Consider the following 15,157-nt stretch of genomic DNA (forward strand, 5'->3'; position numbering starts at 1 on the left):
TAGTCCTTAGGCCTGGTATCTGATGATCTGTAGCCAAAGAGTGTCAGACCAGGAGGGATGCCATTAGGTGCCTCTGGCCAATGTGCAGGGAGGTCAGACTGGGGCTCATCAACCACTCCCTCGGGTGTCTTCAGAGCCAGAATTCACAAGATGGCTGGGTTAGGGGTAGAAAAGAATGAATGCAAAAGAAGAACATTTCACTGGAAGGGATGTATGGCTCCCCAAGGCAACATAATCAAGACTCGTATAAGTCACTCCCTGGGAAGACCTGGGGGCAGGCCATGCAGGACTTCAAGCCGGGGATCTTAGGCATATTAAGTACCCCAAAAGAGAGGGGTAACAGAGAGGAATGCCCCTCTGATTCCAAAAACACTTAACTTAGTAAGTACTAAAACTATCTACCTACCTAGAAGAGAGTAGAACTATTTACAAAAAAACGGATTTAGAAGCAGGAATGCTGAGGGACTCTGTCTCAGACCACAATCGGCAGAAAGGAAATAGGTCTGCACTTCCTCTTATGCCCTTGGTTCAGCGCACGAGGAGGCATAAGGTGCAGGTGTGGACCAATGGACACTGCAAGTGAAAAATCTTCTGGTCTAAGGCACATGGAACTCATGTGCACCCTCAGCGGAATACACATAGGTGATCACCATTCAAAGTAGCAGCCAAGAAACGATCACCAGCTGTTTGACAGGGACTCGGGATTTTATATTCATTCTTTATAAATAAAGAGGACTGTATCAAAGACATACTTGACTTCATCATCAATTTCCCCCCATAATGGAACAACCCACAAGACCCCAAATATTGGCTAACTGCTTGGATCAAAAGGGGTAACAGTATATTTGAGATAAACATGAGTAACAGATAGGTCACTCTGACAGCATCATGTAAATATGTTTTATGAACACTAGTATGCCCCGTCTGCCTAAACAAAATTAATGCATTATCTGCCACTCTTGAACTTGGGTGGTGAGAAACTGTTAGCAAACTAGTTCATATTTTAACATTCACTGAACGTTGCTGAAAATAACAGCTCATCTGATGCAAAATGTATTTTCCAGATAAGTAAAATATGCTCAGTGTTTCTTGGCAATAGCTCACTAGAGCCTAATCCACAACTTCCCGTCTATGTAGCCAAAATCTCAAAGGAATATGGCCTCACTGTACCAGCTGGATTTAAGCTTTATCTTCAGATACTGTACCTCAGTATTTACATTTGGGTGTTTTGTTTGGAAAGAACGCTGCAGATTACAAAGCATTACAAAAATTTGACTCCTTTGATCTTGTAGACCAAAAGTTTTAAATGGTCAAAGTGAAGACCAGATCTTCTATTTGTAAAAAAAATAATTTGCGAGACACCCGCAGTTGTCACATCTTGGTCAAATTTATTACATATTTAAATATAAAATATGTATATATTATTTATGTATATATACACATTCCATCTCAAATCTAGGACATGATTTTTGACCATTTATGCATCTTCAAGTGATAATGTAAATAATATTATAGTAAGCTAAATTTAGTTTTCTTCCATTTACCCATACATATAATAATTCTAACTGTACATTCCCCCCCAACTCCTCATTACTAATATGTTTTTATAAAAAATACAAGATTATTTGTTTTACCAATAGCTCTCACAAAAAGCTGCCATCATTTTATCTTTAGGCAACTTAGTGTACAAATTTTTTTAGAAACTTTTAATCAATCCTATCTCCCAAACTTAGATTGAGATCCTTTACATTTTGAAAATGTGTCTATACATTGCAAACTTTTCCACGGTTGACTAGCAAGAACATTAACAACTATTTTGAATTCACTACTTTTTACTGATGCAGAAACACTTAGAAACACTAAGGCCCAGGTCATGCTCTTCATTATGCTTATACAGAAAAATGGAGTAATTCCATTGAAATCAATGTTATTACTTAGGCATAATGGTGGTTTAACAACAGTCTGGCCCTAATTACTTAGAATATTTTAATCACCTGAATTCTATTAATATAGCCATATGCTTTCTATGTTGTACAGTCATACACTAATATTTTTCTTAAGTTAAGTGTGTAAAAAAGGTCCAACCAACAGTAGACTCATACCTCATTTACTTCATGGTCATCTTCACCACATACCCTTTCATCATCTTAACTGATTCTGCTTCTCTTTGTTGTGGCACAGTCTGCCAACATTATTTTAAAGTGCCAATATTGCATAAGCGTGTTTGCACTTCAAAGATAACATACAAGGCAGCACTGGAAGCAAAATTTGCCTAACAGATCTTTGAGGCACCAGTGAAGTGCATGATTATTTTTAAAGTTTGATATATTCAATCTGGAATATGAGTAATGAAAAATATACAGGATTAAGAGCATGCATAAATAGAAATACAGTGGTAAAAGGGGGACAGTCAGAGGGGTTTTCCTAAATAGCTAACATTACAAGGAATGTTCCATAATTGAGTGTTGTTACTGTATCTGGCTAGCTACTACTGGAACTAGGTGGGCCAGATCAAAGTTCAAACCAGTAAAATTCCTAGTGTTATTCAGATGTAATATGACTGAGTTTCAGTCATAGTGTTTCAGGTTGAGGATCCAAGGAAAGGGCTTCCAGATTTCTTTGAGAGTTCAATAATACATGGGAAAGTAGTTCCCCTTAAAAGATATATAACCAAAGAACTGAGAGCACAGTGCCAGCTTGGATTAGGAAACAAAAGAAATTTAGGAAGGAAATTACTACATGATGTCATTAACTTTGATACTGCTGAAAGCATTGTTCACTATTGGTGAACTTCATCCTACCACCTGACACACACAGAAAAATTACTGCTGTTAAGAAAATGGAAAGTTTTTATCAACAGGGTTCTTAGACATAATGGTCTAGTCTGAGATCCCCTTCCTCCCAGCTGGTGACCTGTTACTCATGTGAGTAATTCCAATGATTTCAATGACACTACTCATGCGAAAAACTGCTCAATTGGAGTGTAGAGGAAACAATGTGTTTCATTATGACTATATCAAATTGAATGTAAAAAGCCACCATTAATGCAACATAGACTCTCCCCTGAGTCTTGAGTTCTGTTCAGTGAAGAAGAGTGTGGGGAGAATCAGGGAACAGGAGGCAGCTCCCTGATCTTGTGGGCTGATTTATACCAGCTCCAGTATGAGCTAGAGAAGTCTGGGGGTTAATTTAACTTATACTAGGAGTGCATGGTCTCTATGGGTATGTCTACACTGCAATAAAAGACCCGTGGCACAGCCACAGCTGGCCCAGGCCAGCCGATAGGGCTATAAAATTGTAGGGTAGACATTTGGGCTCAGATTGAAGCCCGGGCTCTGAGATCCCAGTGTGGGTCTCAGAGCCCAGGCTCCAACCGCAGCCCAAACATCTACACTGCTATTTTTCGCTCCCCAACCAAGATGTGAGAAGTACTTTTTGGGGTAGGTGGAAGAAATAAACAAGTTGTGTTCAACTCCTGGATTCTTTTACTTTCCAGATATTGTTTCCTTTAAATAGATATTTTAAATTACTCTGTGACAACTGTTGCCTAGCCTAAATATTAGGCTACATTTTACATTTTATTACATTTTACATTTTAGCTATTCCTTCCTGCTTCTTGACACACTGATAGTCAATGGAATAAAATTCAATCTGTAATACAACATAAATGATGACGCTAATGATAATAAAACCTAATGTGTGGGTAAGGTCTTTTGTTGCTTTAACAATATTAACTAAAAATATTCTGTAATCTACAATAAAGTTTAGGCCAAAATGTACAAAAAAATCACAAGCTTATTTTTGGCTCAGGATATTTCCTATGCAGGCAGAAGTTACTTCATAGAATTTGTCTGTTTCTCATTCTCTTCCCACTTAATTCTCTTACAGATCCACTCGTACCCCTATACAAATGGGCCATGGGCCAGCCCTCTATATTGCTCTTGCTAGAAATCAGGAGTGAAATTCCGGTCACATCAAAGTCAACAACAGTTTTCCAGTGATTTGAATAGGACCAGAGTTTCACCCTAGAGCTTCTCCTTTAATCTCTTGAAGCACACAGTCCTAACCTGAAACTCTGAACATACTCGCCCAGCCTCCTTCCTAACAGATCTGGCCCTCTGATAAGTAATCTGCTCAATTACATGTGCTTTTAATACTCTTTGAACCTTTGCTGTGAACAAAATTACACATGATGACATTTGGTATCATAGGAGTAAAGATAGTCTTCTAATTGAAACCCAGTTGTCTTCAGGACCTGTGTAAGCTCGAAAGCTTGTGTCTCTCACCAAAAGAAGTTGGTCCAATAAAAGATATTAGCTCACCCACCTTGTCTTTCTAATATCCTGGGACCGACATGACTACAATAACACTGCATACGACTTAACATGTAATTTAAAAACTCACACACCTTTACAGTTCCCCTCTGAATTTGGCCCTGGGATGGGGTATATAACCCCACTCAGGGCTCAAAGCGGATAAAAGGCAATACTGGGGTCAGGTAGCCCAGCCCCTCTGGGCCTGCCAAGAATGCTCTGGCTGTACGAGAGCGTTAAAAGGCGCTCAGAAGCCTAGCCAAAGGGTGGTGGACAGACTGTAGGAGAGGTGAATCCTTCTCTAGGAAGCCACACAGAAGATTGGGTCTGAGAGGTGACTACAGAGCAAGTAAGCCCTTCAAGCAGTGCCTTCTCCAACCACAACCCCTTTGAGAACCAGCGGCTCGAGCTCATTTGGCCTCTTTGGGGAAGCTATTGACAGTTTGGACTATAGGGGTCATACCCCAAACTGAAGAAACACATAGGTAGGAAGTAGCTCAAGGCAGCAGATTTAGACTCTGTGCAGAGAGGACAACGTTGTGTTGCTTCTCACAGGGACTTGGGTCCCCCCACCATGCCTCCGTTAACAGGAAAGGGCCAGATGTGAGTGGAAGCCAAAACCTCCTGGCCAAGGGTCACGAACCAGACATCTCTATTCTAAAGATAAATGATGTCACATAGGAAGTAACAATGTGACATTAACAATGGTAGTAGAAAGTGAAGCTGGGGTTTGGTTAATTGTTAGCAAACCTGCAGATGAATCAGTCTCCTGAGGTTGGTATAGCATCATTATACATGAGTAGGTATGGATATGGACAGATCTTGGTGTCTACTCTGCAGAAATAAAACTGCTAGAAACATGCCCCCCTGAGCATTTTCCTGTCATGGGTTAATTACAGGGTGACAGTCACAATATCAGCATATACTCTTTCCAGCCTCCCCCATAAAAGGGGGTTTGTCTGGAAGAAAGAAGGGCATGGCTGAGGCATCCCTGGCTACCAGGTCAGCACTTGGGGGCTGTTGGCAGCTGGCACAAAGTATAACAATCCTGAGGCCACTCTACTTTATGCTGGGGATTGGAAGATTGTAGGGGAGGAGGCATAAAAGATGATTTAACAGTACATTTGCTTTGTCTCCCATACTGTGCTGAGCACAACTCAGACATGTTCCAGCAGCTGGACCAAGATGTTGTATATGACTATATCATACTCTTCCGGAAGATTGGGAACATTTTCTGTTGATACTTTAATTTGACACAGAAGTTGTCTGTCTTTTCTTTTAATAATTTATCCGCTGTTTGCTAAGACCCAGATTTCTCTGAGTTGTTCCAAGGACTATAAGATATGGGATGTGATTTATTCCATCTCGTATTTGTTTTATTTGGTCTAGCCTTATTTTAATTTCAGGACTTTTCTTTGTGATACATTCCTTAATTGCTACTGCTAAGATTTTAAATAGATGGTGTTTTGAAGTGTGTGTGTGTGTGTGTGTGTGTGTGTGTGTGAGAGAGAGAGAGAGAGAGAGAGAGAGAGAGAGAGAGAGAGAGCACGAGAGAGAGAAGGGACCTTCCCATAATGTGTCACATTTTTATCAAACCGTTATTTTACAAGCTCTTGTATATCATCCAAGACCAGAATTTTCTGTCCCTCAGTAGTCAATATTGTCTCTTATTTTCCTGCACATTTGTGGGTACTTTCTCTCCAGTTCCTTTAGTTAGTTTAGTCGTCTCTACAGCATTCCCCCGTGATTGCTTCCCTCTCTCCAGCTTGCCAGGTGTCTGACTCCCCACAACTGCCTTTCCTTCAGGGACCCCAACAGATCCTATTCCTGCACCTCTAGCTTCTGTTAGCAACTTCCCCTCCCTTTTGCCCAGTCAACCCTCTCCCTCCCCAATCCACCAGTGATCTGCCTCTCTATGGGTCAGGAGTCTTTTTAAGTGGACTTTCGCTAGAAAGCTGAACAGTTGTGTAGTCTAGTGTATAGTATTCTCCCTCACCACTAAAATGTAAATATTTCTAAAACTACAACAGTATTCAATAAAATATCTAAACTTGTAAGAAATACTCTAAAGTACTTTATTATCAATATGCTATGCAATGAGAAACTTCTACACATCCCTGATAGTAGCAATCACATTTAACCATACTCATGTGGTGTACAGCTGTGGCTTCCTGGCAACACATGTAATCTTGCAGAGTCCCTTGATTAAACTAAGTTGTCCTTGTGTAGCTTTGTTCACTTATGGAAAGCTTTTTTTAAAACAAAAAAAATCACCCCCCCCCACCTTTTCACAGCTGTCATATGTGCTTAGAATAGTTTCATTGGCATAAACAAGTTTATCTTCTGCAGAATGTGAAGTCTTACAATAACTGAGACACAATGTTTGTGCTTTCTATTCAAATCTGTAAAAGAAGCTTGTGTTCTCCCACCTGCCTGATAGATGTAGAGCAGCAGTTCTCAAACTGGGGGTCAGGACCCCAAAGTGGGTCACGACCCCATTTTAATGGGATTGCCAGGGCTGGCTTAAACTTGCTTGGGCCCAGGGCTGAAGCCCAAGCCCCACCGCCTGGGGCCAAAACTGAAACCCGAGGGCTTCAACCCTGGGTGGCAGGGCTCAGGTTACAGCCCCCTTTCCTAGGGCTGAAGTCCTGGGGCTTCAGCTTTGGCCCCCCTGCCTTTGCCCCCCTTCTTCTCTCCCAGAGCAGCAGGGCTTGGCCGGGATCAGACTTCTCTCTCCCCTCCTCAGGTCATGTAGTAATTTTTGTTGTCAGAAGGAAGTTGCGGTGCAATGAGATTCGAGAACCCCTGATGTAGAGAAACAGATGAGAACTACATAAGCAAATGAAGACACTTTGTAATGAATTAACGGAGAGAATCCCTCTTTCCCTGTGTCTCACTGAGGAAGTTCCAATTGGCTGGGTCATTCCAACTATTGGTTCATAAGGTCAAAGTCCCTGGCGCCAGCAGCAGGACAGATCTGCAGATCTGAAGTCTGCTCCCTCCAGTAGTTCAAGAAAGTCCAAAGCCAAGATATTCAAAAGTAGCCAGCGCGTTTTGGATGCCTCACTTTTGGGTGCCCAACTTCACATTTGTCTGGGGCCTGATTTCCAAAAAGTATTGAGGAACCAGGCCCTGAAAATCAGGCTAGTTGTCCTTTTAAATGTTGGCCTACATTTGGCAAAATTCAGAGCATAGTACAGGTTGTATTTATACGGTTAATGCTTTGGATAGATCTCTGAATCCATTTAATAGTTGGGAATTGGACAGTTATGATTCTGTAAGTGTGCAGGATGTTCTGTTATGCCTTTAATTTAAAGGCTCATTCTGTTAATTTTTGAATTGTTTTATTGATGTGTGGCATTCTAACTTTAGTAATGAGTGATATAAATTTTAAATAAGTAAAGTCTTGTCTAAGTACTATCTTGATATTCTTTTTTAAAAACTTTGCTGATAAAAGATTACTTTTATAAGCTGCATTTTCTTTTATTATTACTATACAGTAACTTCTCACTTAACGTCCTCCCACTTAACGTTATTTCAAAGTTATGTCGCTGCTCCATTAGGAAACATGCTCGTTTAAAGTTGGTGCAATGCTCCTTATAATGTCGTTTGGCTGCCCGCTCTGTCCACTGCTTGTAAGATTTTGTGGAAGAGCAGTGACTTTACAAGGGAGCATTGCACAAGTTTCTCTTCTCTGCCTCCTCCCCCTCCCTCCCAGCACTTCCCCCACTGCCAAACAGCTGTTTGGCGGCACTTAGGACTTTCTGGGAGGGAGGCGAAGGAGCAGGGAAGCGCCATTTCGCCATTCCTCCCCCTCCCTCCCAGAAAGTCCTAATAGCTGTTTGGCTTAGGATTTTCTGGGGGGAGGAGGGGGAGAAGGAGCGGGGATGCGGCGTGCTCCAGAGAGGAGGTGGAATGGGGGTGGGAAGAGGTGGGCCTGGAGTGGAGCGGGGATGGGAAGAGGCGGGCCTGGAGCATCCCCTGGCAAAGTCAGCACCTGTTCTTCTCCAGGTAAGCTGCCACTGCTGCTGCGAAGGTGCTTCCTAGCGTCCTTGCCTGCAGCGGGCTGTGCCTGTATGGGGTAAGCCAGGGGCACTTCCCAACCACAGTACAGTACAGTACTGTACAGTATATAATGCTTTTTGTCTACCCCCAAAAATGTCCTTGGAACCTAACCCTCTGCATTTACATTAATTGTTATGGGAAAATTTGATTCATTTAACATCGTTTCACTTAAAGTTGCATTTTTCAGGAACATAACTACAATGTTAAATGAGGAGTTACTGTACTTAAATGAAACTTTACTAACAAGATTTAAACTATTTGCATTTGACTACATTGGACAGAAGGATTTGGGCTAAAGTACACATCTAGTCTAGAGACACATTGGGCCAAATTCTGCTCTCACATGCACCAGTGAAGCCCCATTGAAGTCTATGGGGATTGCATAGGTGGGAGGGAAGAATTTAGCCCAATGTCATGACAAGAGAACATACTGAACCTTGAATGGCACATCATATGCAAGTTTAATAGTAGGCCTCTTTCTTTTTAATGCAGCTGTCTTCTTTGGATTCAGCAAGGCAGAGGTGGTAGCATTCCTCTAGACCAAATTGCAACATAAGCTTTGGCTAAGACCCACATTTCCTAACGAAGATAGAGTACCATTACAAACTGTTTCAAAGATGTATGGGCTGCTGAAACAACTTCTTCTCCAGCTAAAGTAGTGGATATAAAAAGGCTGAGTTTGACAGATCTCAAGTCATTGTGGATGAAGGATTCGAGACTTGGCATAAAAGACAGACCAGGTTGGGAGAAACATGTAATGGTCTTTCTCTCAGCCTTCTCTGGTTCATCAGCCAGTTTAACAACTGAACTGGAACATGAAGCTCATGTTATTGGGGAAAACTAAGCTAGAGAAGGTTCTAGAATGGATGAATAGGTGCATAGAACTTACGACGTTTTCTCTGTTCCTTAAAAATCATGTTTTTGTAAGTCTGTATCTATCCTTGGCCATCCTAGTGACATTGGAATATCTGCACAAAATTTTCCATATCATCTTGATGTCTCGCCGTTCCCAAATGGAAGAACCAGAACTATTGGTGCAGAAAACATTTTTGAAAGAGAAAGTAGCTAAGGACATAGAGGTGTGCAGTGATTGGGATAAAATACAATATGGTTTTACAAAAGATAGATCGTGCCAGATCAACCTGATCTCCTTCTTTGATAACTGATTTTTAGACAAAAGAAATGTAGTAGATCTAATCTGCCTGGATATCAGTATGGCATCTAATACAGTTTCAAATGGGAAATTATTAGTTAAATTGGAGAAGATGGGGATTCATATTAGAATTAAAAGGTGGATGAGGAATTAGTTAAAGGGGAAAGACTACAGTGAGTCATACTGAAAGGTGAACTGTTAGGTTGGAGGGAGGTTACTAGTGGCAGAGATTCTGGGGGTAAGGGGGGTTCACCTTCCTCTGCAGCATGGGACATGTGTCACTTGCAGGTTTTACACTAGTGTAAATGGTGAATTCTCTGTAACATTCTTCAGTAAGTCAGCCAGAGGTTATGGTCTATTACAGGAGTGGGTGAGTGAGGTTTTGTGGCCTGATATATGCAGGAGATTAGACTAGATGATCATGATGGTCCCTTCCAGCCTTAGAGTCTAGGAGTCTATAATCTCTGTAAAAGGATTTTTACAACTCAGTGGCACTTTTTACTCCTTGAAGTTTAGTCTCTTGGGAAAGAAGCTTAAAGTAGATGGTAGGTGGACAAGTATCCCCCTCAGACACAAAGTATGTATTTCTTTAAAGGGTTAAACAGTAACTGTCTCAAAACTAATGAGCCATGCATCCTTCTAGTTTTGGCATGTTGGTAAATTAGTGTAGACAAAAAGAAAACTGAACTGGCCGCAGAGAGACAAACCATTCTGAGTCGAAGACCTCTTTGGTGCAACTGACTTCACTTCAATGGGATCATAGATATTAATTTGGCCCCATGTCCTAAAATCACATAATTCAAGCTCTGACGAGCTACTGCAGAGTCTTAATGTTCAATGTACTATTTATGATATTGAAAAAAATGCATGTCTATACAAGGATAACCTAAGATTGATTTAACACCAATCAAAGCCAAAATCAGTAAATAAAAATCCGAAAAAGAATTTTCCCTGACTTTACAAAAACTGGCTTGCTTGTGGGAAAATGACATGTCGATGATGATTAAGTGAACAGTCACTGGTGACCCAATACAGCAGAAGAATGAAGTTTTCACACAGATTTTTTTTCTAAATTGAAATCTCCAGATGTGACCACTAGGAGAAATATATTGTGGTAGAAGCTAGTAAAGGATAATTCATTTTTTCAGACACATCCAAAGTTATCTGTAGCCAGTTCTGAATACTATGGTGATTTTAGGGCTAACTTCAACTATCTGAGAAATCCACAAGCACGTTTCCCAACTGGCAGCTGTACAGATAACTTCATGCATGCAGGTCAGCAGAAAATTGATATGATGCTTTCTATGGCTCCTGTGCAGATCTATCTGTGAGAAGGGAGTCTGAGAACACAGAAGTGACAGGCTCCCTACACTCAGTTCACATACTGTTAGCCGGACCTAGACCCAGTATAACCCACAGTAGCCCAGAGCTGCAATTGCAGGGAAAGTCCAGCTCAACAACAAGCTGGAGTGTGCTCAGTGTGGACAGAATCTTTGGGTAATTTAGCTGCTAAAATCTAAGACTCTGTCAGCATGTTCCAATGTCAGTTACTCAAAGGCTTATATAACTTGGCTGTTTAACCATTTATTGCAGATCTGAAGTTGGTCCAAATAGTTTACAGTGTACCACTTTTCCCTCTGTATACTACAGTTTGAGTTAAACACAAAATTAATAATAAAAATCCACCTATCACCCTCTGTACCATAGGTTACATCATAAACATCATAGTCATATTGCAACTGAAGCACATGCATATTCAAGAATGCAAAGACGCACAGCGTATGGACTGGTGAGACATCAAGTGTGATTACATCAGTCTCCATAATACTTTCATCTACAGATACAACCTTTACATCTATTACAGAATTAGTCATAGCAATTATACCTGCACTTTAAGGCATACATTAGCACGTAAATCTTTTTTGCTCCTTCAGATCATAAAATAAAGAAAGTAAAATCCTTGACCCTACTATTTCTCTAACTTTGTTCTGGCACTCAAATACTAACACTTTTACTAGAAACACTGCTCAGAGAGTGATATATTATTCCCATTGCAATGATGGGTAACTGAGGCATAAGAAGCAAGTATGTAAATTGCCTGAGATTTCCCAAAAAGTCTGTGGCAGAGCTGGGCATAGGACACAACCCAGATATCTGGAGTCCTAGTCTAGTTATTGCCAGAGAAAAGATATCTAAGTATTGATGCCAAGGGTATATGATGTGGTGCAGCATAAAGGACGAGGCTGGCTATATAAGAATAGCAGTCATTTATCTGTATATAGAAAAAATGGAAAGTGCTAAACATTTAATCCATTAAATAGTCCAATAAATTCTATAAAAAAGGACCAAACATAAAAATGAGACAATCTGTCAAAGATTAACCATAGACATTAGCAGTTTGTATTAATGTAGCACTTGCCAAATCCAGATCAAAACTCCATTGTGCTAGGCACCGCAAAAACACTTAGTTTAAAGGACAATTTTAATCCTTGAAAATAAGTCCAGAAACAACTTAAATTTCTTCTAATGCAAATTTCTCATATATTAAGAGCAAAGTAATCATAGACCAGGGTTTCTCAAACTTCAATGCACCGTGACCCCCTTCTGACAACAAAAATGACTACATAACCCTAGCAAGTCTAACGCCAGCCCTGGTGACCCCATTAAAACAGGATCACGACCCACTTTGGGGTCCCGCCCCACAGTTTGAGAACTGCTGCCGTAGATAAACTAGTGAAGGATAACACGCTACCAGAATTATTAAAATTTACAATTCAGGTATTACTGAATTCATTAGTATTATTTTCATCTGGACACTAACCTAGACTTGCTGCACCATCTTTTCATAACCGTTGAGTTTGTTATTATAAATAAGCTTTAGCTTTGCTGTAACAAATATTTGGTGTTTTGTTTTTGTTTTTTTTGTTTTTTTTAAACACTGCACAGGCAAAATGTAACCAGATAAAAAGGGGTGTGTGTGTTTTGTTTGTTTTACTGATAAACTCATTGTTGTGACAAAAGTGGATAAGGAGCCACAGCATCTGAGAAAGACATTTTGCCAGCATATTACTGGGGGATGGCAATATGGTTAGAACCAACTTTAAGGATGTCTGTGCATGGAATCACCTCTTCCAAGAAATCCCTTCTCCCTCTGCTATTGCATCAGCTCATTACTGGAAACAAATGTAGCTAGAATCCCCTATGATGCTCACTTTTGTCTCTTTATTTTTAACCCATCTATAAACCATTCAAAGCTCACTTCTTTTACAATGACAGTTCAAAGAATATTTCTCCTCCTGTAAAAGGAGGAAAGACGAAAGGAGGGTGAGAAATGGAAAACCTGCAAAGCAAGTATTCTAGAAAAGTATCTTCAGCTACAGTTCTTAACTTGACAGTTGCTATAGATGACTAAGTAAAAGTTGCAGTTTTTAAATTTCAGTATATTGCCTATAGTAAGTAAAGGAAAGTACAAGGGAATACTGCAGATACTAAGCATAGGGGATCTATTTAAATTGATGTCTGGGGGAGGAGGAGTTTAGTACCACCACTTGAACTTTGCCAGCCTCAAGCACCCACCCAGGAATAATTATAAAATTTGAGTTAAAAATGTTCTGCTGACATGTCACATGAGTTATGTTCTCTAAGGTTAACAAAAATAGCCTTCAGCCTCACAAAACTTGTTTCTCATAAAATATCGCCTCAAAAGAAGCAGCAGCAATACTTGGGGAGCATAAATTCTTGTACGGTTCACCCTCATTTACCTCCAACCCAGGAGACAGCTAAGAACAGCAGCAGGACTGACATAGGGAGAGCACTTATTGGAGGGCTGTGGATAAAGGGAAGCTGAGAGCCAACAGCATTTTCAAACTTGTCTCCTCTGTTATCTTCTGGACTCCCAACACCAGTCCAGTTCAGACTACATAAGCTGATGCTGGAAAGCGGGTTGAATTCAAATAAACTATACAGAAGATAAACTGATTTGTAAAGAGCTTATTTATATGAGAGACTCAATTCATTATGGATGCTAGTACAGTATATAACAAGGATAAATGTGAACGCCCACAATGGATTGTAATTATTATTATATGCCACTCAGATCACATAGATGGACAAGGGAGAGAGAATGTTTCACTGACATCAAGGGCATTTACCATGAAGATCGTATACATTTAAATGACAAAAAGGATGAAAGCGGAAAAAAGTGTACCTGGGGAGATGAGGGACTAAAAGCCACGTTGATCACCGATTCCGTGTGTCCTGCCAATTTATGGGAAAAGGTGCTTGAACGCATCTCATATATGTAAGCCTAAAAGACAACAAGGGTTTACATTTTCATTTTTAAGACTTCTACTGAAAACTTTAAATTATAGCTTGATAGGAATACACATTCTGGCTAACAAGTTTTAGCTATAGTAAATACTTCACAAAAGCCAGGCAGATATAAATTCTATAGATCTGACATTTTATAATACCAAGAATGATTTAGCAAATGTTAGCTTCTAAAGTATCCTAATGGAAAAATGGTTTAGAAAAAGAGCAACTCTAACTTTTTTCTTGGGAGGGAAAAGGGTATATGGATGTGTTTCAAGTAGACACTGAAACAGTGCCAAGTCTGATCGTTCTTAAACAGGTTATTTTGCTATAAAGATGTTCTTCGAAATTCTAAATATCTAGTTTTTGCATAAAAAGCCCTACCATCTTAATGGCTATGATTAAAACTGCTATTTGTTGGTCAGCCACATTAAAACAATATTGTCTTCTCTCTGTTCATTGGTCTTAGCAGCTGTCGGCTGACACATTGTTCTCAATAACATGGAACTCCTAAATAATTAGTGACACAGATGCACTGATAAGGATTTGACCAGAAAAATGTTTCAGGAGGGTGTGTGTGGAGGGGAAATGAATGTCAACCAAACATGAGAAGGTAGATTTGGTAGAAAAAAATTACTGTTTGCAAGTTTTTAACTGATGAAATGGTACCAAAGCAGAAATGCACTAAGGGCCGAATCTAAAGCTGACTGACATCAAAGGGATTTGGATCAGGCTCTTAAACTTTTAACATTAGTTCTTTTGTTTTGCATAATTGAGTTAAATGTATTGAAAATAAATCCTGTATTTTTGTATGCAGAAAGATTTTAAGGAATCAGATGCCAGGGCATGATTCTGCTCTACTGTCCCATTCAGCTGGTAAGAAGAAAGGAAGTAGATGTGGCATACAATTGTCTGGTATTTATATTCAAAGCACATAAAAAGACAATGTATAAGGAATACACAGATCATTGAGTAAAACTGATTTAGGATATGGCAAAGAAAATGTTGAAGAAAATATGTTATAATGGTATCTGAGAAAACACTGTATGAGTGAAACAGCAATCTGAGTAGGCTTTATAGTAATTCCAGAAACTGAATGTTCCTTTTTCACTATGTCTCTGTGGTTGTGCTGATGAACATGGAACTCATTAAAGCATTTCAGAGCCTAGCTAAGAAAGCCTGCTTGAATAAGCAGACTTTGTTGTAACAATATTTTATTTTTTTGAAAGACACTAATGTCAAATTTAGGCTTTTTTTGGTAGGGACACAGGAAAATTCTGGTCCCTCAAAGCCAGAGTAAAAGGTCTTTGCATGC

General features: G+C 39.9%; 1 protein-coding gene across 3 annotated transcripts in view; it reads right to left on the bottom strand.

Annotated features, from left to right (window-relative positions):
- The window catches only part of WDR27 (WD repeat domain 27), a 193,691-nt gene that overhangs the window by 64,802 nt on the left and 113,732 nt on the right, over nucleotides 1-15,157 (bottom strand). For all 3 annotated transcript variants that reach the window (XM_043543238.1, XM_043543237.1, XM_043543239.1), the window contains exon 24: nucleotides 13,739-13,837. In XM_043543238.1, the coding sequence (XP_043399173.1) occupies nucleotides 13,739-13,837 (99 nt within the window). The remainder of the gene's footprint in view (nucleotides 1-13,738; nucleotides 13,838-15,157) is intronic.

The sequence above is a fragment of the Chelonia mydas genome, chromosome 3 (assembly GCF_015237465.2).
Source record: "Chelonia mydas isolate rCheMyd1 chromosome 3, rCheMyd1.pri.v2, whole genome shotgun sequence".
NCBI classification, from domain to species: domain Eukaryota; kingdom Metazoa; phylum Chordata; order Testudines; family Cheloniidae; genus Chelonia; species Chelonia mydas.